General features: G+C 40.4%; 1 protein-coding gene across 1 annotated transcript in view; it reads right to left on the bottom strand.

The window, feature by feature from the left end:
* CDC73 (cell division cycle 73) overlaps nucleotides 1–21704 on the bottom strand; it is a 126356-nt gene that overhangs the window by 87133 nt on the left and 17519 nt on the right. The window contains exons 8-9 of the mRNA XM_052800598.1: nucleotides 4275–4373; nucleotides 2922–3000 (exon numbers count right to left, since the gene is read on the bottom strand). Of these exons, the coding sequence (XP_052656558.1) occupies nucleotides 2922–3000; nucleotides 4275–4373 (178 nt within the window). The remainder of the gene's footprint in view (nucleotides 1–2921; nucleotides 3001–4274; nucleotides 4374–21704) is intronic.

The following is a 21704-nucleotide window of genomic DNA, read 5'->3' as shown; positions in this document are numbered from 1 at the left end:
GATCCTTTAAGGAATGAGTTCACTTGTGATATGGTTGCAAGTGATATGTATAGTTAGTTCAGTTTTAAGCAAATCACATTACTAGTGCTAAATGGCATAGGAAAATGTTACTGCCTAGTTATGTCTTTTATAAACTACCCGCACTGTAAGTTTCAGTTAGACTAATATTTTAAAGTTATCATTTTATAATAGAATACCTCAGAAGATCATCTGCTATTTTCTAAAGTTAATTTGTAGCTGAGGAAGATCTCAAATATCTCTAGGTCCTCTCTTAAGAAATCCAGACATTAACTGCTAATTCTATGTAATTTCCATAAATGCTGTATCAATACCTTTCATAAGTCAGTCTTGTATTTGAAATACATTCTTTCGAACACCTAATTTGTACTTCCAATGCTAGCCTACGCTTATCTAACTTGGTATTATACCAGTGCTATTCTTAAACCACCTATTTCTTTAAATACACCTAGAAAACTAAAATACAAAATTAACTCCACATGTGACTAAACCAAATATAAGAAACTGTGTAAGTTAAGGCACATAAACATGTCCCAGAAAGATGCAGATTTGTAATAACAACTACCCAGGTAGAATATGACTATTTCAGGCATTTCATAACCACATCACAGAAGAACCTTTCAACTGCAACAAGAGCTGCAGTCCAGTCCACTCCATTTCAGCACTTATGGAAACCCCAAGACCACATTCTCAGAATCATATAACATAAAAATGGATTTTTCATCATTATTAATTAAAGGCAGAAATTGCACTCTCCCCCCCCCAGCCCCCACCCCAGCAATCATTTAAGTCTTCTTTGATTTCTGCTCAGAAATTTCTACACTAAACCAGCACTGGTGAGCTACTCAAGCTTTTCTGGGTTCTTTTTGCCTGCCATGCAAAACCTGTTATTTTTTGTTCCCTCTTGAACCACACACATGCATTAAAAGCATAAAATATATTCACCTGTTTAGTACAGATGTTGTCTACATGGATTGCTTACTAGAACTATGTAACTTGTCACCTAGAAGGACACAGAGCATTCCTTTACCTAAGTTTCTTGTTGTAAAAGAGTCCACAATGAATTAAACGCTTTGGTACAGTTGAACTGTTACACTTGTCCATTAATTTCTTTCTCCACCTTTAATTTCATACTGTTCAGGATAAGTATTTAGTATTTTTAATTCTTAATAGGAAATAGTAGTAAAACTACTTGGCAAATACATGAGTCTTGAAGATTTAAGATGTTATCAGAAGCAAACTGAAGAAGTACTAGTAAAAATATTCACAGAAGGGTTGGGTTTGGTATGATTTGTATTTTTTCCCTTCCTTTCTCTCCCAAATTCTGTTGGCTCTTATTATAACAATTAATTCTTCATGGATGTTATTTGTAGACTATTTTTCAATGCTGAAAAAGCTAGCAAATATCCTGCTTCAGCTTTTTTCTCCTGCCACCCCCATGCAATTGTCAATGAGTAGTAGTAAATAAAAACCACTGCACTGAAATAAAAGTATATTGAGGCCAGCAGGGAATAGACTTCAAGAGGATATAATAGAATATCTGACCAAATTTTCTGTAGTAAGTTTCACACACACAAAAAAACCCCATAAACCTAAAGGATGTATTCACATGTAAGTGCATATCTACAAAACTTTTTTTTTAAATAACTTCAGAAATGGCTACAGTTAGATTCTAAAATTCTTGTGCATTATCCAGTATGAGGTGCATGGGAAAACATAACCTTCACAAATTTCTTACAGCATGAAATTCTCCATGGTGTTATACTTTATGCTTTTCTTTCTCCAGTTACAATCAAAACTGAATATCCAAGTACTACTGCAATATACTCTTGCTTACTATTTATTTATATAGCAAAAACAATCACATCATTTCAATATAAAATTGAACACAGCTACAGTACAGCACTTCCACAAAATCTGAGAATTCACATACACTGCATATGAATGTTACTCAGTTTCCCTGAACAAAAATTGGTACTAACTTGGACAAAGCCAAATACTCTAACAGACGCAAGCTGAATTGCTCAGCTAAACTTTAAAAGGGTATTTAGCAGCATGTAAGTTCTTGCAGTCAGAAAAGAAAGCCCTTAGAAGCATGCGTAGGAAGTTTCATTAAAGAAGAGAATAATTTTGTTTGAGAACTCGAAGAGGCAACTCAGAAGTATTAACAAAATTTGCCTTGCCCTCTGCAAGAAACACAAAAACATCCAATCACAATGAACACAAGACTTGCAAAATAAAACTACAAGAAGACACAAACATGAAATAACCAGAACTTGTACTAGAACAGAAGATAAATAAAAGCAAGGGGGACAGAAGAAAAATTTTGAGTTAGAAAGACAAATCAACACTCAAGTTCAACCTTCCACCCTGTTTTAAAATAAGCGAGAATTCTTAAATGTTGTAGATTATTTCCATCTTCTCTCCAGAAGGGAGCTCATATTTAGCACTGCTGTTACCAATTTGTTTTGTAATCGAAAGAGACCTAACAAGCTAATAACATTTACTTGTAATTACTAGAAGCAACTTTTAAAGTACTTGTTGATTGTTTGAGGACAGGCAATCTATTTCATTTTATGCACCGGACAGTCATATTTGCAGTTCTGCTTTTTTATTAATTGCATATGACCTTACCCAAACAAATAATTTATTCCCCCCCCACCAAGAAGTTCTGGTTTTAAGCTTTCAGTTTGCTTCCGGAGACATAGAAATAATTTCTAATAAATAGTATTTTTAGACTTTATTACTTAGGCACAGTTACAGCTTTTTTTTGGTCTTTTCTTAGGTTTGAAAAGTAGCAGCACAGAAAATCCCCTAACCCGAACTTTATAACTCATCGGTTTCATTTCCCAGTTGGGTTTTTTTTTTTTTCCCTTTTAAAAGCAGCATTAAAATCAACTCACCCTCTTTGCCTTTGAATCTTTCCTGATCATATCTGTTGTAGGCAGCTGGAATAGGTTGCTTATTTCGTAAAGTGGGATCCTAAAACAGGTTAAGTAAGATTTGTAAAATATACTAAAAGGTATTTGATGGTTTTTGAATGTCAAAGTATTACATGGAACTGTTCAAAAGTATAAAATTAGTTCGCTTTTGCAGCAGTTTCAACGCATTAGAAAACTGCTGGTACATTTGCCTTTAACATCTACTTACAATCTTAGAGAAAGAGAGTTTAGAAATACATACTGAAAGCCATGACAACAACCTGAGGCAAAACTAAAGCAGCAGTAACAAAGTACATTAGCTAAAACCTATAAGTTTTATGAAACCACTGAGTTTTTGTAGTATCTCAAGAACTAGTGGGGAGGGGTAAAAAAAACCTGTCAACTGACAACTCATAATTAAGCCTCCAGCCACACACACAAAATGTTCCTTGCCAGCCTGATTAAGCTAAAATTCTGCTAAACCTACAGAATAAAAACAACTTTGGTAGAAAAAAAAGGCATTCTGGGAAAAAAAGTTTAAAAAAGCACCAATCTAGAGGCACACTAAATACCAGTTCAATCTTTTTTGTGGATGGCTTAGTTATGTATTCACAACTATTCTGAATAGGACATTTGAATAGTCCCATGCACAAATTACAGAATTCAACACGAAGCAAATATTTAAAAGTTGGACTTCATCTTGCTATTTAAATTTAGTTCTTTGTTAAATGCAGTAGCAACAAAACCAAATCCAAGTATGATTAAATAGCTTTTATAGCAGACTGCCACTGAGTTCAAGAATATATTCGGTTTAATAGAACTCAATAGTAAACAGCACAATACAAAACAAATCCTGTCTAATACCTACATAAACTTAAACAATAAAGCTCTAAGTCTGTCCTCCTGATTTATTACAGGCAAAAGAAACCTAGTTCAAGCTGTTCCCACTCATGAGTCACATTCCAGATTCTTAAACATTTTCTACACTATCTGTCAGAAAAACAGCAAAACATTTTGTTTGAAATGGCAATAGTCTCATCTAATACATTTTTTGCAAATAGATGCAGGATGTCGCTAGTGTTTGGTAGATGCAGAAGCTGGCACTAGCAATTTAATTTCTAAGTAACAAGAACATACCGAACAAATTGAACTATTATATTCAAGTTACATTTATTGGTATTTAAAGAGTCAAGTCAAAAAGTATCTATAAAGTTATGCTTGAAAGTTGTGCATTCATTGGAACTAAACCAAAACAAATTTCGTATTTAATACTGGCAAGACACTCTGCTGTCACTTTTGGTGTCACAGCCTTTAAATTCAAAGTGCTGCTCCTACCGTTGGTGCTGTATTTGGTGCAGGTCTTTGTTCAGGTGCTCGGCCTTCTTCTCTGGCTTTTACTGATTGAAGAATTGCAAAAATATTCTTGGCAAAATTCTGAAAAACAAATCGGATACCCATGAACCTTGCTAACTATCGGCATTTCACATAGTAACAACACAGGTAGAAGACATGAGTTGGTTAACTTGTACTTCACAGAAAAACAAAAGCGGTGCACCAATATTCTAAATAGATGTTTTTCTAATTGTTTTTCTGTGACGGGATCCAAACATAAACAGAGTTTTAAGGCCCCACTGCTACCCCCTATTCTTTAAGGCCCAAACTTGCTAAATCTAACTGGCATCATTACACCACAAGGAAAACCAAACTCTTAACAAAACGCTTGTAATATCCATCTCCCCTCTTGCCTACCATGCCCTTACAGTCCCTTGGGAACTCTTCATGCTGTAACAAGAAGGAAAAACTTTTACTCAAGATTTCCAGGACAAGTCTCATCTCCAAGGAGAGGTACGTATCCACTAATGAGAGCCTGTCTGCTCCTCTTTGGCCTTTCTCTTGAATTATTACTTCACTCCATTTAGCACCAAGTAATGTAAGTAGGAGAGCCTTTCATTTTAAATTGGAGGAAGCAAGTACAGAAATCACATTTGCAAATCCTTGATTCAAGAGTGATTCAGGATAATTTCAGTAACTTCATGCAGTGTTTTGTGAGATAACCAAGTCATTGAGGCACAACTGAACAAGTGATATTAATCAAGGTTTTTAAAACAAATTGCTCCTGGTAATATTAGTGGGAATGCTTTATTCTAAACAAAAATGTAAACACTAATTTAACTTTTGAAAGGCATATGCTTATTATGTTACCACTCAATAGCTATTTTAAGCTATAGAGATATGTGTACACAATGTCTGTCACTACTGTCAATTTTCAGTAATGGTTCCTCAGTAAAGAAACCTTTTATCAGTTAATGAAAAAGGCTTTTTTACTGATTCAGAATACTATAAAGTATTCACAAAATGCTTAGATTCTTCTAGAGTATTGTATACTAATACTGAAGTGGTGTTAATTAACAACACTCACATTACCAAAAAAAAAAAAAGCATTAATTACAAAACAAAAACTTCGGGGATGAATTTTGTAGACATCGTTTAGAGAGCACTGTAATGCAAAGTTTCTCTAAGCTTGTTCACTTGACCTCTGTCAGCATGTTGGTCATGGTTTAACCCCAGCCACCAACTAAAGTACCATGCAGCTGCTCACTCACTCCCCCCCCACCCAGTGGGATGGGGGAGAAAATCAGGAAGAGAAGTAAAACTTGTGGGTTGAGATAAGAATGGTTTAATAGAACAGAAAAGAAGAAACTAATAATGATAATGGTAACAATAATAAAATGACAACAGCAATAATAAAAGGATTGGAATGTACAAATGATGCGCAGTGCAACTGCTCACCACCTGCCGATCGACACCCAGTTAGTTCCCAAGCAGCAACTCCCCCCCCCCCCCCCCCCCAGCTCCTATACCAGATATGACGTCACATGGTATGGAATACCCCGTTGGCCAGTTTGGGTCAGCTGCCCTGGCTGTGTCCTGTGCCAACTTCTTGTGCCCCTCCAGCTTTCTCGCTGGCTGGGCATGAGAAGCTGAAAAATCCTTGACTTTAGACTAAACACTACTTAACACTGATGTTTTCAGTTGTTGCTATCAACATTCTTCTCATACTGAACTCAAAACATAGCACTGTAGCAGCTACTAGGAAGACAATTAACTCTATACCAGCTGAAACCAGGACAGTATCCACCCCTTATTCTATACCATTGACGTCATGCTCAGTTCCCATACCTTCAGTTACATCCTGGTCAATCATCATCACCTTTTCTGTCCCTTTCAGACATATAAGCAATGAGATATATATCTATATATATCATGACACATATATATATATATATATATATGTATGCACGCACAGAGATATCATTCCTTTAGTTTATGGGTCATGTTCATTAAATGTTCGTTGAGTTCATTTAGTTCCCGACTCTGGGCTCCATCTGTCATACCAGTCTTTCTGGGCAGGAGGGATGGTGCAAAGTCCTCTCAGTCGATAGAGCAGAATTGGGGTTCAGTGCAGTGTGACGAGCAGGTGACGTTGGACGCAGCAGGAGGATGGTGTGCACTGTTGGATTGTTGCATGCTGGAGTCAGTTCTGGTTCCATCACTACTGCGCTTTGCTCAGTTTTATCACAGTTCATTTTTGCTTGATCTAAGTGATTCTTACTATAGTACTATGGATATAGCATGTAACATTTATAGTAAATGATAACATACAGTAGCAGGGTTATATAGCAACTAATATCATAGAGTTTAATTCTGGCTATTCTCACCTAAAATCAAATCCCCTTGAGGCACACATCGGACTTGCCCATCTTTTCCATCACCCACCAAGTGCACCCAGGCCCTTGAGCAAAAGCAATCCCACGAATGGGTTTACCTTTGCCTGAGGCAGGAGTAACCCAGACTGTCTTCGCTAATATATTTTTTATGTGCACTACAGGGACTTTATCCCCTTCTACAGTATGTAAAAATTCTGACTGGGCAGGATCAGTAGATCCTCTGGTGTTGACTAACCAGGTGGCTTTTGCTAAATACGTATCCCAATGTTTGAAAGTTCCACCCCCCATTGCTCTCAATGTAGTCTTTAACAGTCCATTGTATTGCTCAATTTTCCCAGAGGCTGGTGCATGAAAGGGGATATGATACACCCACTCAATGCCATGCTCCTGGGCCCGGGTGTCTATGAGGTTGTTTCGGAAATGAGTCCCGTTGTCTGACTCAATTCTTTCTGGGGTGCCATGTCGCCACAAGACCTGCTTTTCAAGGCCCAGGATAGTGTTCCGGGCGGTGGCATGGGGTACAGAATAAGTTTCCAGCCATCCAGTGGTTGGTTCCACCATTGTGAGCACATAGCGCTTGCCTTGGCGAGTTTGTGGGAGTGTGATATAGTCAATCTGCCAGGCTTCCCCATATTTATATTTCAGCCATCGCCCTCCATACCACAGGGGCTTTAACCACTTGGCTTGCTTAATTGCAGCACATGGTTCACATTCATGGATAACCTGTGCAATAGTGTCCATGGTCAAGTCCACCCCTCGATCACAAGCCCATCTATATGTTGCATCTCTTCCCTGATGGCCTGAGGTATCATGGGCCCACTGAGCCATAAATAGCTCACCCTTATGCTGCCAGTCCAGGTCCACCTGAGCCACTTCAATCTTGGCAAGCCTGATCCACCTGTTGGTTATTTTGATGTTCTTCAGTGGCCCGACTCTTGGGTACTTGAGCATCTACAGGACGTACTTTTACAACCAGATTCTCTAGCCGGGATGCAATATCTTGCCACAGTGCGGCAGCCCAAATGGGTTTACCTCTGCGCTGCCAGTTGCTCTGCTTCTATTGCCGTAACCACCCCCACAGGGCATTTGCCACCACCCATGAGTCAGTATAGAGAAAAAGCACTGGCCACTTTTCTCTTTCAGCAATGTCTAACACTAACTGGATGGCTTTCACCTCTGCAAACTGACTCGATTCACCTTCTCCTTCAGCAGTTTCTGTGACTTGTCATGTAGGACTCCATACAGCAGCCTTCCACCTCCGATGCTTTCCCACAATGCAACAGGATCCGTCAGTGAACAGGGCATATTGCCTCTCATTTTCTGGCAGTTTATTATACACTGAGGCCTCTTCAGCACATGCCGCCTCCTCCTCTGGCAACACTCCAAAATCTCTGCCTTCTGGCCAGTCCGTGATCACTTCCAAAATTCCTGGGCGACTGGGGTTTCCTATGCGAGCCCGTTGTGTGATCAGTGCAATCCACTTACTCCACGTGGCATCAGTTGTGTGATGTGTAGAGGAGACCCTCCCTTTGAACATCCAGCCCAGCACTCGCAGTTGGGGTGCTAAGAGGAGCTGTGTTTCAGTACCAACCACTTCTGAGGCGGCTCGAACTCCTTCATATGCTGCCAATATCTCTTTTTCAGTTGGAGTATAGCGAGCCTCGGATCCTCGATATCCTCGACTCCAAAACCCCAGGGGTCAGCCTCAGGTCTCCCCATGTACTTTCTGCCAGAGGCTCCAGGTAGGGCCATTCTCCCCGGCTGCAGTATAGAGCACATTTTTAACATCTTGTCCTGCTCAGACTGGCCCAAGGGCTACTGCATGAACAATCTCCCATTTAATGTGTTCAAAGGCTTCTTGTTGCTCAGGGCCCCATTTAAAATCATTCTTCTTCTGGGTCACTTGATAGAGAGGGCTTACAATCAAACTGTAATTTGGAATATGCATTCTCCAAAAACCCACAACACCTAAGAAGGCCTGTGTTTCCTTTTTATTAGTTGGTGGAGACATAGCTGCTATTTTGTTGATCACATCCATTGGGACCTGACTACATCCATCTTGCCATTTTATTCCTAAAAACTGGACCTCTCCTGTGCAGGTCCCTTGACCTTACCTTCTTTTATAGAAAACCGGCTTTCAGAAGGATTTGGATTATTTTCTTCCGTTTCTCAAAGACTTCTTCTGCCGTGTTGCCCCATATGATGATGTCATCAGTGTATTGCAGGTGTTCCGGAGCTTCACCTTTTTCCAGTGCAGTCTGGATTAGTCCAATGCAAATGGTGGGGCTGTGTTTCCACCCCTGGGGCAATCGATTCCAAGTGTACTGTACGCCCCTCCAAGTGAAGGCAAACTGTGGACGACACTCTGCTGCCAGAGGGATTGAGAAAAACGCATTAGCAATGTCAGTTGTGGCATACCACTTGGCTGCCTTTAACTCTAGTTCGTATTGAAGTTCTAGCATATCTGGAACGGCAGCACTCAGTGGTGGCGTAACTTCATTCAGGCCACGATAGTCAACTGTTAGTCTCCACTCCCCATTAGACTTTCGCACGGGCCATATGGGACTATTAAAAGGTGAGCGAGTTTTGCTGATCACTCCTTGGCTCTCCAGTTGGCGAATCAACTTGTGGATGGGAATCAGAGAGTCTCGGTTGGTGCGATATTGCCGCCGGTGCACCATCGTGGCAGCAATTAGCACTTGTTCTTCTTCAACCCTCAGCAACCCCACAATCGAAGGGTCTTGAGAGAGACCGGGCAGGGTAGACAACTGTTCAGTGCCCTCCGTCTCCAAGGCAGCTATACCAAAAGCCCATCGATACCCCTTTGGGTCCTTAAAATACCCTCTCCTGAGATAGTCTATGCCAAGGATACACGGAGCCTCCGGACCAGTCACAATGGGATGTTTCTGCCATTCATTCCCAGTTAGGCTTACCTCAGTTTCCAATACAGTTAACTCTTGGGATCCCCCTGTCACACCAGAAATACAAATTGGTTCTTCCCCTTTATAACTTGATGGCATTAGAGTACACTGTGCGCCGGTGTCTACTAGAGCCTTATACACCTGTGGGTCTAATGTGCCAGGCCATCGAATCCACACAGTCCAATAGAGCCAGTTATCCCTTTCCTCCACCTGGCTGGAGGCAGGGCCCCTCTAATTCTTGTCAGAGTATCCAGTACTCACTTCTCGTAAAATTGGCTCAGAAGTCCCTTCAACAGGATCAGAAATAAGATCAGCCCTTCTACTCTGTTTGGAAACTGGAGTGGCATTTTTCCTCCTAGAATCCCCTTTTGTGGTGGATTTTCCTCGCAGCTCACGTACCCGTGCATTTAGGACCGAGGGAGGTTTTCCATCCCATTTCCTCATGTCCTCTCCATGATCACATAGGTAAAACCACAGGGCACCTCGCAGTGTGTACCTTCTATATTCTCTCTCTTGGGCAGACGAGCACTCAACTCCTAATAGCTGAGACATTGTTCCTTACAGGTGGGGAATAGGACATATCCTCTTTGAATTGCTGGAAATCCTCGGACAGCTTCTCCACAGCCGAAATGCAGGCTTGTAGGGAGGAGGAGAGATTTTCTTCGTATTGACGGAGTTGGCGAGCCACTTCATCTACTGTCGGTGCCTCTTCGTCTTCCCAGGTCATTATTGCCAGTGAGTTGGCACAGGACGATGGTGCGCTCCGTACAAACTTCGGCCACATGGGTCGTGTGCATTGGACTTCGTCTGGATCTTTAGGTAATTGTGGGTTGTCCGGGTCATGATGAATCGTCTCTAGCACAGCTAATTCCCTCAGATATTGGATACCTCTTTCCATGGTTGTCCACTTGCTTGATTGACATATAACATCTTCCTTAAAGGGGTACCTTTCCTTCACACTTCACAGGAGTCGCCTCCAGAGGCTGATGGCTTGTGTCCCTTTTCCAATTGCCTTGTCAATGCCACCTTCCCTGGCAAGCAATCCCAGCTGCTTGGCTTCCCTACATTCTAATTCCAAGCTATTAGCCCCATTGTCCCAGCATCGGAGGAGCCCGGTGATAATATGCTCACCTATACGGCGGCCAAAATCTTTTCGCATATCCCGCAGTTCACTCAAGGATAGGGACCAGGTTATTACCTCTGGTTCTGCCTCTTCCTCCTGTTCCTGTGATGACCCTGGCTCATCTTCCTCCTTCGCTAAGCGAACTGATTTTTTTGTATATTTCTTTTTCTGTAGGGGGGCAACTGATACTGGTGCAGGTTGGTCCGCTGGTTCAGTTGCAGTACCGCTTGCCAGGTTTTGGATAACCACAGTGTCTGTTGCTGGGGTTTGGGTGACCGCAGTCCTCATCATTTTGTTAAGTCCAGAGACCTTCTCTTCCCCTTCAGGGCACTGAGTTGTGTCAAACAGGGCTCGATAGGCATGGGCCAGGCCCCAGCACGTTGCAGTGATTTGAATCTCTCTGGAGCTGCCGGGGTGACAGCATACCTTTTCCAAATATTTTACTAGTTCTTCCAAAATTCTGCACTTGTCCAGGAGTGAATTTCCAAAACATTGGAGGTGCCCACTTTTCTACGTACTTGCCCTTACTACCCCACGCACCCTGCCACTCATAATTATGCAGCCTCGGGGCAGATCTCTGGGTGATCTTCTTAAATAGTTGTTTAACCTTAAACAAGAGCTGAACCACATTCAGGAGCATGCTACTTCCTAGCAGTAGGGCTAGGACTGTGCTGGTCTCAACATCCCAAGAGTATTCAAATTTTTCAAATTTCTCAAACACCATTGTAACTGGACTGAAGGAGAAAGGAGATGGGAAGAAAGGTACCCCACCCATAGACTGGCTTTCCAAGGAGGAAAGGTAAATGGTATAATTATTAGTAGTTTCCCACAGATGGCTCCCGAAGTATAAAGGTGACAATGCTGAGTGCAAATACCGGATTAATCCCACAACCGATGACTTTATCATACCATAAACCAGTGTTATACAGTACATCAAAGTGAAAACCTTAATCCACCTCCCACAGACGATAAGCAGCAGAAGAGGGACTACATACAGCAAGCGAGGTGATACATAACAGAACTTTAAAAACCAGAGCAACAACTCTAAGAACACATAAATCAACATAGTGACCAGAGACTATTAGACCAATATAATGAATGCTTATAACAAATTTGTTTTAACAAGCTGTGTTCAGGTTTGTTGTTGTCTCAACCCTTCATGCCCCATGTTGGGCACCAAAAAGGACTGTCGTGGTTTAACCCCAGCCAGCAATTAAGCACCATGCAGCCGCTCACTCACTCCCCCCTACCCAGTGGAATGGGGGAGAAAATCAGGAAGAGAAGTAAAACTCATGAGTTGAGATAAGAATGGTTTAATAGAACAGAAAAGAAGAAACTAATAATGATAATGATAACACTAATAAAATGACAACAGCAATAATAAAAGGATTGGAATGTACAAATGATGCACAGTGCAATTGCTCACCACCTGCCGACCGACACCCAGCCAGTCCCCCAGCAGCGATTCCACCCCCCACCCCCCCCCACTTCCTATACTAGATGGGACATCACATGGTATGGAATACCCCATTGGCCAGTTTGGGTCAGCTGCCCTGGCTGTGTCCTGTGCCAACTTCTTGTGCCCCTCCAGCTTTCTCGCTGGCTGGGCATGAGAAGCTGAAAAATCCTTGACTTTAGGCTAAACACTACTTAGCAACAACTGAAAACATCAGTGTTATCAACATCCTTCTCATACTGAACTCAAAACATAACACTGTACCAGCTACTAGAAAGACAGTTAACTCTATCCCAGCTGAAACCAGGACAAAGTTGTCAATCTGCTCCAAGTCAGAGGGGCAGGAACTGGAAAACCACCAGAAACCACTTATAAAGGCAAAGCCATTCCTTGAGCAAGTCCAATTCTTTTCACAAACACTGAAAGAACTCACACCAAACTGTACCTGAAGTTCTTTTCAGTCAGAAAAATCCTGGAAGAAGAAAAACGTTAGAGCTGGGCCATGCACGTATCAATTATACAGGGGTACTCAAAATCAGCTCTGTTCTTCAGAAGGTAAGTCTAAACTACACACTTTTTACTGGGAATTCAGAGATTCCTCCCAAACTGTGGGCTGGGCAGCATATCAATCACAACTCTTGTCATTGCTGTACTTCATCACATTTGGTCTCCTGGAAATGACAAGCTACTCAGTCTTCTGAAATTCAGGACGAGAAACTAATTAAATAACAAGAAAAAGGGGTTTATAAGAGTGATTATCCATGTAGAAGGCAAGTCTTTTTTCAGTCACAAGGAAGCTAGGACCAGCTTTCATATCCATATTTAATTCATAAAACCTAGAGTTAACATACTCTTAAAGTGAGCTTAAATTTCAAACTATGAATTTTTCAAAGGCATTTTAGCATCTCAGATTTTAATAGCCTGAAATTGCACGTCCTCGACCAAATTTTAAATTCTAACAGGTAAAAAAACAAACACAGGACTTTCTCCCATCTGCTGAAAAGAAGTCGCTAATAAGCATGGAATTACAAAGTGTTCTTGCTGATGTATTTTTTCCACAGCATGAAAATGCAGGTCCCCCAAGGCCACAACTAATATCTGTTTGGAAGGGGAAAAAAACAGCAGTGTTTTAACAAGCACTTGAACTGGTATCATCATCATGCTGTTCACTGGGTTGGTCAGGGACATGGGATTACATTACTGTGACAGAAAAATGATAAAGCAGTAAGTCCACTGCAGGTACCAGCTGATTTGCAATGCCCTGCAGAGTCACAAGACTGCTAAGTTTTCATTGTTCCTCCCTTCAGAGATCAGAATATGAATATGCCCTAGCTTCTACCCTGGATTTAGTTAAACTTAATACCAAGTGCAACATTTTTATTACCAAAAACTTTTGATCTGGGGGACAGAGCAGAAAAAAAGAAAAGAAGCTAACTGGTTTTGCGCACTAAGACTTATAAAAATCTGAACATGCTTTAAAAACAATGCTTAGGAAAATCCTTATCTCTTTGTTGATTCCAACCACGTCCACACCTAATAATAATTCATCACATTGATGGGGGGAGAAGAGACAAAATGTTTCAGCCACTACCAAATCAGGTTTTGGATACTATCTTAAATAAAGTCCTATCATAATAGATTTTTTCCACCCATCCTCACTCATGCCTCTAAAAAGACAACTCATGCACTAGATGCAAATTGGAAGAGAAAACAATGGTATCCAAAAGATAATCAATAACAGCAGCTACGGTCAGATAAACGTAGTCAATCATCTTACAGAAAGAGTCACACAGATTCTCTAGGAAAGCCTGCAACAGTAAATAAATTCTCAAAATTTACTGGCACAGATGCTCTATCTATCCCTTGCCAACATAGTGACTAACATACACCAAGGCAAGTTACTATCACTGGTGTTAATTTAACACCAGGCTGTCTGAGGAGAAATACCAGAGCAAGTAAGATCAGCTTGCTTGGCTGGGGAAGACTTAATGCAGTTACATCACTAACAAGACTCCTTTTGTAATTAAAATACTTCCACTTAAATGTATCACAATTTATTCTAAAAAACTGCAATCTTCATTCTGCAACCTATCTTTAATTTCTATAACTAGTCAAAACCCTAATGCTCATTAACAAAGACTTCTCGTCACAATAGCAGCTTTATCATGCTAGGAAAAAAAAAGTTTCTAATAACGATCATCAAGGAGAAATACCGACTTTAACTTGACAGAAAACAATTCTTGAGGCAAAAAAATTCAAGAAAAGCATACTTAATCTCAATCATCTGAACAAAAATAGAAGATTAAATCTAACATATAAAACTAGAAGCATATACACTGTTATACAGCATGGCTTCTAGAGGGCTTCAAAACTTTCTTACAGGTAAGTTGTAACCACTTTTTAATCAGATTTTACATAGAACCATAGAATCATTTCGGTTGGAAAAGACCTTCAAGATCATTGAGTCCAACCATTAACCATGCCCCCCAAACCATGTTCTGAAGTACCCTGTCCACTCGCTTTTTGAATACCTCCAGGGATGGTGACTCAACCACTTCCCTGGGCAGCCCATTCCAATGTTTGACAACCCTCTCAGTAAAAAAATTTTTCCTAATATCTAACCTAAATTCTGGTGTTTCACTGCGGAGAGAAAAAGAGCCTGGGAACAACCATATAAACTCAAACTTGAGCTGACAAGAAGGATTTCTTGTTCAACATGCATCCCAGGATGATCAAGAGCTGCAGAATGCTATAAACATTGTCCAAACCTATATTAGGGTTGAAGAAGGAGAAAATCAAGCCCCTACCACACTCCTTTACAGATTTCCTTGATATGCTCAGACATACTGCTAAGTCCTTTGCAGCAGACTGAAAGGCATGATGCAGTACCAGGAATGCAATATGCCTGTACAGGGTTTGCACGGCAAGGTTTTGGTAGCCAGCGGGCTACAAGGGTGGCTTCTGTGAGAAGCTGCCAGAAGCGTCCCCCATGTCCAACGAGCCAATGCCAGCCATCTCCAAAAAGACCTGCCGCTGGCCAAGTCCAAGCCCATCAGTGACAGTGGTAGTGCCTCTGGGGGAATAACATATTTAAGAAGGGGAAAAAAAAAAACAGCACAGCAATTGCAGCCAGAGAAAGGAGCGAGAACATGTAAGAGAAACAACCCTGCAGACACCAAGGTCTGTGAAGGAGGGGGAGGAGGTGCTCCAGGTGCCAGAGCAGAGATTCCCCTGCAGCCCATGGGGAAGACCATGGTGAGGCAGGCTGTCTCCCTGCAGCCCATGGATGTCCACGGTGGAGCAGATATCCACCTGCAGCCCGTGGAGGACCCCACGCCGGAGCAGGTGGGTTCCCGAAGGAGGCTGTGACCCCGTGGGAACCCCGCGCTGGAGCAGGCTCCTGGCAGGACCAGTGGATCTGTGGAGAGAGGAGCCCACGCTGGAGCAGGTTTTCTGGCAGGACTTGTGACCCCGCGGGGGACCCACACTGGAGCAGTCTGTGCCTGAAGGACTGCACGCTGTGGAAGGGACCCACACTGGAGCAGTTTGTGAAGAACTGCAGCCTGTGGGAACGACCCACATTGGAGAAGTTCATGGAGGACTGTCTCCTGTGGGAGGGACCCCACGCTGGAGCAGGGGAAGAGTGTGAAGAGTCCTGCCTCCGAGGAGGAAGGAGCGGCAGAGACTATGTGTCATGAACTGACCGCAATCGCCATTCCCCATCCGCCTGTGCTGCTGGGAAGGGAGGAGGTAGAGAATTCGGGAGTAAATTTAAGCCCAGAAAGAAGGGGCAGGGGGAGGTGTTTTTAAGATTTAATTTTATTTCTCATTACCCTACTACGGATGATTGGCAATAAATTAAGTTAATTTTCCCCAAGTCAAGTCTGTTTTGCCCATGATGGTAAGTGGTGAGTCCTTATGTTGACCCACGAGCCTTTTGTTATATTTTCTCTCTCCTGCCCAGCTGAGGAGGGAAGTGATAGAGCAGCTCCGGTGGGCACCTGGCATCCAGCCCGGGTCAACCCACCACAATTCCCATCATACAGTTTCAGCAATTCCTATGTACACAAAAAATGTAAACAGTATTCGGGTGGTCTCATAGAAGTATAGCAGAAATTAAAAATTTGTTCATATGGACCATGAACTAATGAACTGTATATTTAAAAGAAAATATTTTGTGCATTTAAATTTAAAGCACATACTTAAATCTGGAATCCTTCATTTAAGGCATCGCTCTCCTATGCCTAAGAATCTGTATCTTCAACTTGTAAACTGTTCGCCAACAGTGAAGTTTATCTTCCCTCCTCCTTGCTCTTCTAATTTAAAAATAGTCCTAAAGCACTGCATTTTATGTTGTATGCTAGGTTGCCCTCAGAATCAAAGGTTGAACATAGACAAGATTGACATTCAGGGATAGCTACAAGCAACTGCAAGCATGCAAATATATCAGTAGAACAGATATGTGAACTATTGCTATTCTCTGCACTGTACTTATTCAGACCACAAAAATTTCCATCATTTCTGACCCAGCATCCTTCCTCTCCTTACACAAGGACCCTTCAGAAACAGGCCACAGCTAGAAACATGATCTTGAATTATATAGTTGTGACAAAGTAAATCTTCCTTTTTGAATTACATACACATGTACCTCTCCCATTTACCTTTATTTGCTTTCATTTGAATAACACGTACAATGCACAAGATGCTCAACTGTACTAACAGGCATGGTTGCAGAGAGCTCGCGGTACCTCTCAAACTATTCTCTATACACTTTCAACCTGTACATACCATACTACAGTTAAGTCATACAACAAGCATACTACCACACAGACAATTTTAAGAAGCAGCACCTAAATAAATGGGTCATCTTAGTTGTCCTTTCAGGACAACAGTAGTTTTAAGAAATTCGCAATGAAGTACTAGAATTTATACAGCTAACCAACTGAAGCAGAGTACATGGCTTAATTTTTTTAAGCTCTAAGATTAGGGAACCTATATAAAATTATTCATAAAACTCAATGTGTTACTAACTGCTGGGGAAAAAAATAGAAATCAGACACTCCCCTTCATAAAAAGTTACTCTTGGAATCAAATAACATTTCTTTATGTTCCAGTCAAAAAGTTCATTTAAGTATTACTATAGCCTACTGCACTGAATTGCTATCAGCCCTGTATATTTGTGGACTATGTTTTCAGTAAAAAGTTCCACTCCTCACTTATTCCATGTAATCTTCACTGAATTTTTATAGCAAGAGTATTATACAAAAGACAACTGAAACATTTAGTTTAAAATAGCACAAAGGCTAATTCGGAAGCATGAAAGAGCAACAATGCTGTAACATCCCGAAGACACAGCACAGTATAAAATCTGCTCAAAAATCCCCCTCATAACATAATGCTAGTTTATTTCTCCTATGAATGCAGCATATGGAAATATTTTTTTTTTTCTTAATACTTACTAGAAGTAGTGCTTAAGAACGGTGAAGTTACTTTATAGCCGACCTAAATTTTCTTTCAGGAAACATAATGCTTTATTCTACAGATTTCTCTGATAAATTCGAGGTACCTATTCACAAAAGACTCATTACTGTGCAATATAAATACATTTTTTATAATCTGGCCCATCTTTCCTTTAAGTGCTGTATTCAAAACGTCTGCATTAGTGCCTAGCAGCAATATAATGGTCTTCCCAGTTTTACTAAATAAGCTAATATAAGATAAAATGGAGTTTGGGAAAGTTCCAAGCTAAAGTTCTTAAGCTAGACCATGCCATTACACTTGTGCACAGCCATTCGAAAGCCATACGCTTGTTCCATTCAAAAGCACTAATGAGGATACTAGTTGCTATTACCCTGGCACACCTTTGCCTTCTCAATTTTGCTATTAAATTCACTATTGTGAATTTCAGGAGCATAGAACAATTCTGCCACCTAGAGCCCATACACAAAGTTGCTTTTACAATCAATTTATTTTAAAGTATCCAAAATTTTACTCTCAGACCTTTTAGCAGTCAAAAGTGATTAAAATACTATTAGTCTTGCTATAAAGTTATTTTAATATAAATTGCAGTTACAAGATCATATAAAAGAATTTACCAAAACTGTAAGAATGCTCAAAAGGTATCAGAACAAGAATGAAAACTAAAAGTAACTGAAAAAGTGGTTTCTCCCAGCATTTACTTCAAATGTGTTAGCTACTGTTAAATGGATCAACCCTACAAATAAACAACATTAATTCAAAAAAATAAGGTATGCCAGTATTAACTGCAGTGGTAATATTTTCCAGGTGATAACACAAAACTAAAAATATTTACCACCATAAAGATGAGATTAATTTGTGGAAAATGAGAAGTCCCGGTATTTAATACTTATGTACAGGAATACAAAAAAACACAAAGGAAAAACATTCTGAAATAGTTCAGAGCAAGACACTCTATTAGATACTGGGGGTGGGGTGGTGGGGAAATAAAATCAAGATTATGGAATTTAATACATACAACTCGCAGTCATTGAAGTTAGAGCTGAGTCCATTCCCTCCCGTATTAATGTCCTTTTTTATAGATATATAATACACTGGGCATCATCAACCTTTTTTCCAAAGAAAAGTATAGATACTAGTACATTACAACAGGGCTGCAATAACTGAAGATATCAAATCTGAAAATGATGATTTTTTTTTTTTTTTTAAAAAAGTTGTTTATTTAAACTCATTGCTTGTTATACAAAGTAAGATTCCTGTGTTTTTAAAACAAAGCCTAAGAAAAATATGTGCTGGATAGCCTAGTCTACATCTTTCACATAAGAACGGATAACACAGAAATATGAGGATTAAGGCAGAAAAACATTTTATTTGATTCAGGCTTACTTCCTACTTTATTAGAAAAGGAAAGAACGTAATTTTTATATATAAAAGCACTGATAATTCAGAATATTCTCTTAATTTTTTGGTAAATATTAAGCAGGGAAAAGATTAACTACCCGGATTGTGAGAGAATCAAATTGGTCAGTCTAAAGAAGTGAAGCAACAGCAAGTAACAAATGCAACCTCTGCTTCAACATTTCAACCTAGACCTAGCAAGTAATATGCGCATGAAGAAACAATCTTATATTGACAAAAAGATACAATTTCATAATTCAAAGGTTATGAAACTAGAGGGACTGAGTTTCACATAACTCAGAGTTTTAACGCTCTAAGTAGTTCTTCCGTTAGTAACAGACACCCACTTAAGGAGCCCACATCTGATCATTCTTCGATTTTATACACAGCTAATTCCATTAGAAAAACATTTACCTCAAATTCAGATTTCTCATGTCCAACTTACATGGTTCTACTTCAGTGCTTTTCCCTGGAACATAGCCAGGCACTCAATAACAGTAAGACACCGTACGGGTCACTCTGGACTCCTAGCGCCTTGCAATGTCTTCAAAAGTCTTACACAAGGCTCGAGGAAGACAGTAAAGAAGGGATTTACAGATCTATTAAAAGAGACCGAGAAATACACAAAACCAGCAGCTGGACAAGTCCCATGCAGTTACTGCACAGACACATGTAAATGTGCATGAGTATGGACTCACGTACATGAAGCATAAATAGCCATTGTTACAGTTTCTTAGCAAAAACTATTTAGAAAGGTTATGTGGCATAACCTTTAAGACTTCCCATATGTTCAATAGGATGGGTGTTATTTCTCCTGTACGTAGGGTTAGAGTTCACTTGAGAAAAGGTAATTCTAGTATACTCACATCTGTAAGAAAATACAACTGAAGACCGCTACCCAAAATTTAAAGTTTCAGCAATAATCTCTAGCATATCCCTAAGTATTGGGTCTGGGTGAGATGGAGTTAATTCTCCCCATAGCAGCCCTCATAGTGCTGTACTTTGCATTAGTAGCTAGAAGGGTGTTGATAACACACCAGTGTTCTGGCTCCTACTGAGCAGAGCTGGCACAGCATCAAGGCTGTCTCTTCAACATTCCTCCTTCACCAGCAGGCTGGGCGTGGGCAAGATCTTGGGAGGGGACACAGCCAGGACAGCTGACCCCAACTGACCAAAGGGATATTCCATACCATATGACATCTGCTCAGCAGTAAGAGTTAAGAGAAAGGAAGAGGAGGGGAGGCATTAATTATTACGACATTTGTCTTCCGGAGCAACCCCTACACGTACTGAAGCCCTACCTCCCGGGAGGTGAATGGGCATCGCCTGCTGATGGGAAGTAGAAAATAAATCTTTTGCTTTCCTTTGCTTCTGCATGCAGCCTTTGCTTTTATTAAGCTGCCTTTATCTTGACCCACAAGGGTTTTTTCCATCTTATTTTCTCCCCCACCCCCATCCTGCTGAGGAAGGGAGTGATAGAGCAGCTTGGTGGGCACCTGGTGTCCAGCCAAGGTCAACCCACCACACCCTACAAAGAAAAGGATGAAAGATTTGTATTTTCTTTTAAAAACCATCAGAAATACTCAGAGCTCACTATTCCTGTAAAAGCACTGGTTCATTTCCAAAGTTACAATTTCAAGGCCCATATTAGTACATTTCCAAGATTCCAGTTTTAAGATTTCTTTTTAAGTAGAGCATGTTCAACCCAGCCCACCCAGTTACCATGCTGCTTATCTAAGAAATATTTCTGACCAATCTGGGAGATTAAAAAAAGTTTAAAAAAAAAATAATCAAGTACATCAGCAGTCACCAACAAAAATACGCCCTCCAAATACACCTGTGAATGCTGAAACTCCTGCTTAGGCTACTTTGATTTGTTCCTGTAGGAACACATTTACAGTAGAGACGGAATGAGGAGGTTTTTCCTTCAGAAAAGATTGCTGAAGCCTGCTACAGGAGATGATAAAAAAAAAATCAAAGGATTATTCAGGAAGGAGAGATAGAGGAATGACATGAAAGGAAGGAATCAATTTCAGTTTAAACACAGTTTTTTTCTAGGTGTTCAATGGTTTGTTTTACAGAACAGCCAAACATTTATCTAAAAATATATATACAAAAGAACTGAAACCTCTGCAAAGCAGTAATGCAAAATTTAACACTCCAAACACTTACGATGGTAAATATTCTATCAATGGGTTAAAAACTTCGGCTTGTTCTATATACAAAGGTTCTCTCAATAAAGAAGTTACAACAGTAATATTTTTGTTGGTATTTTCCTTTAATATTTGCAGTTTCAAAAGTGTCAATATTAATTCTGACATATCTTCACCAGACAATATTTCAGTTCAAACTGATTTAACATATATAAATATCTGACAAACTTAATCTGTTCTCCAGAAACAGGTTCCATAGTCAATGGCATGACTACATTATCAGGAACTCATTCATATCCTTCTAAAATGATGTAAATAAGCATCCTGAATATTATGTCTGCTTCATACAAAAAACTACACCAGAAAAACCCCAGTGAGACACAGGAGCAAGACGCCTTGTCCAAGTATCAGTCTACAAATTAAATAATTTTCACTGTCTTCTTTAAACTTCTCTCCCCCAGCATATCCAGCTGTATGGGGTCTGAAGGTAGCAATTCCCTTACTCTGA

This window comes from Harpia harpyja, chromosome 11, assembly GCF_026419915.1.
Source record: "Harpia harpyja isolate bHarHar1 chromosome 11, bHarHar1 primary haplotype, whole genome shotgun sequence".
NCBI classification, from domain to species: Eukaryota; Metazoa; Chordata; class Aves; order Accipitriformes; family Accipitridae; genus Harpia; species Harpia harpyja.
This window is presented reverse-complemented; position numbering and strand designations above follow the sequence as displayed.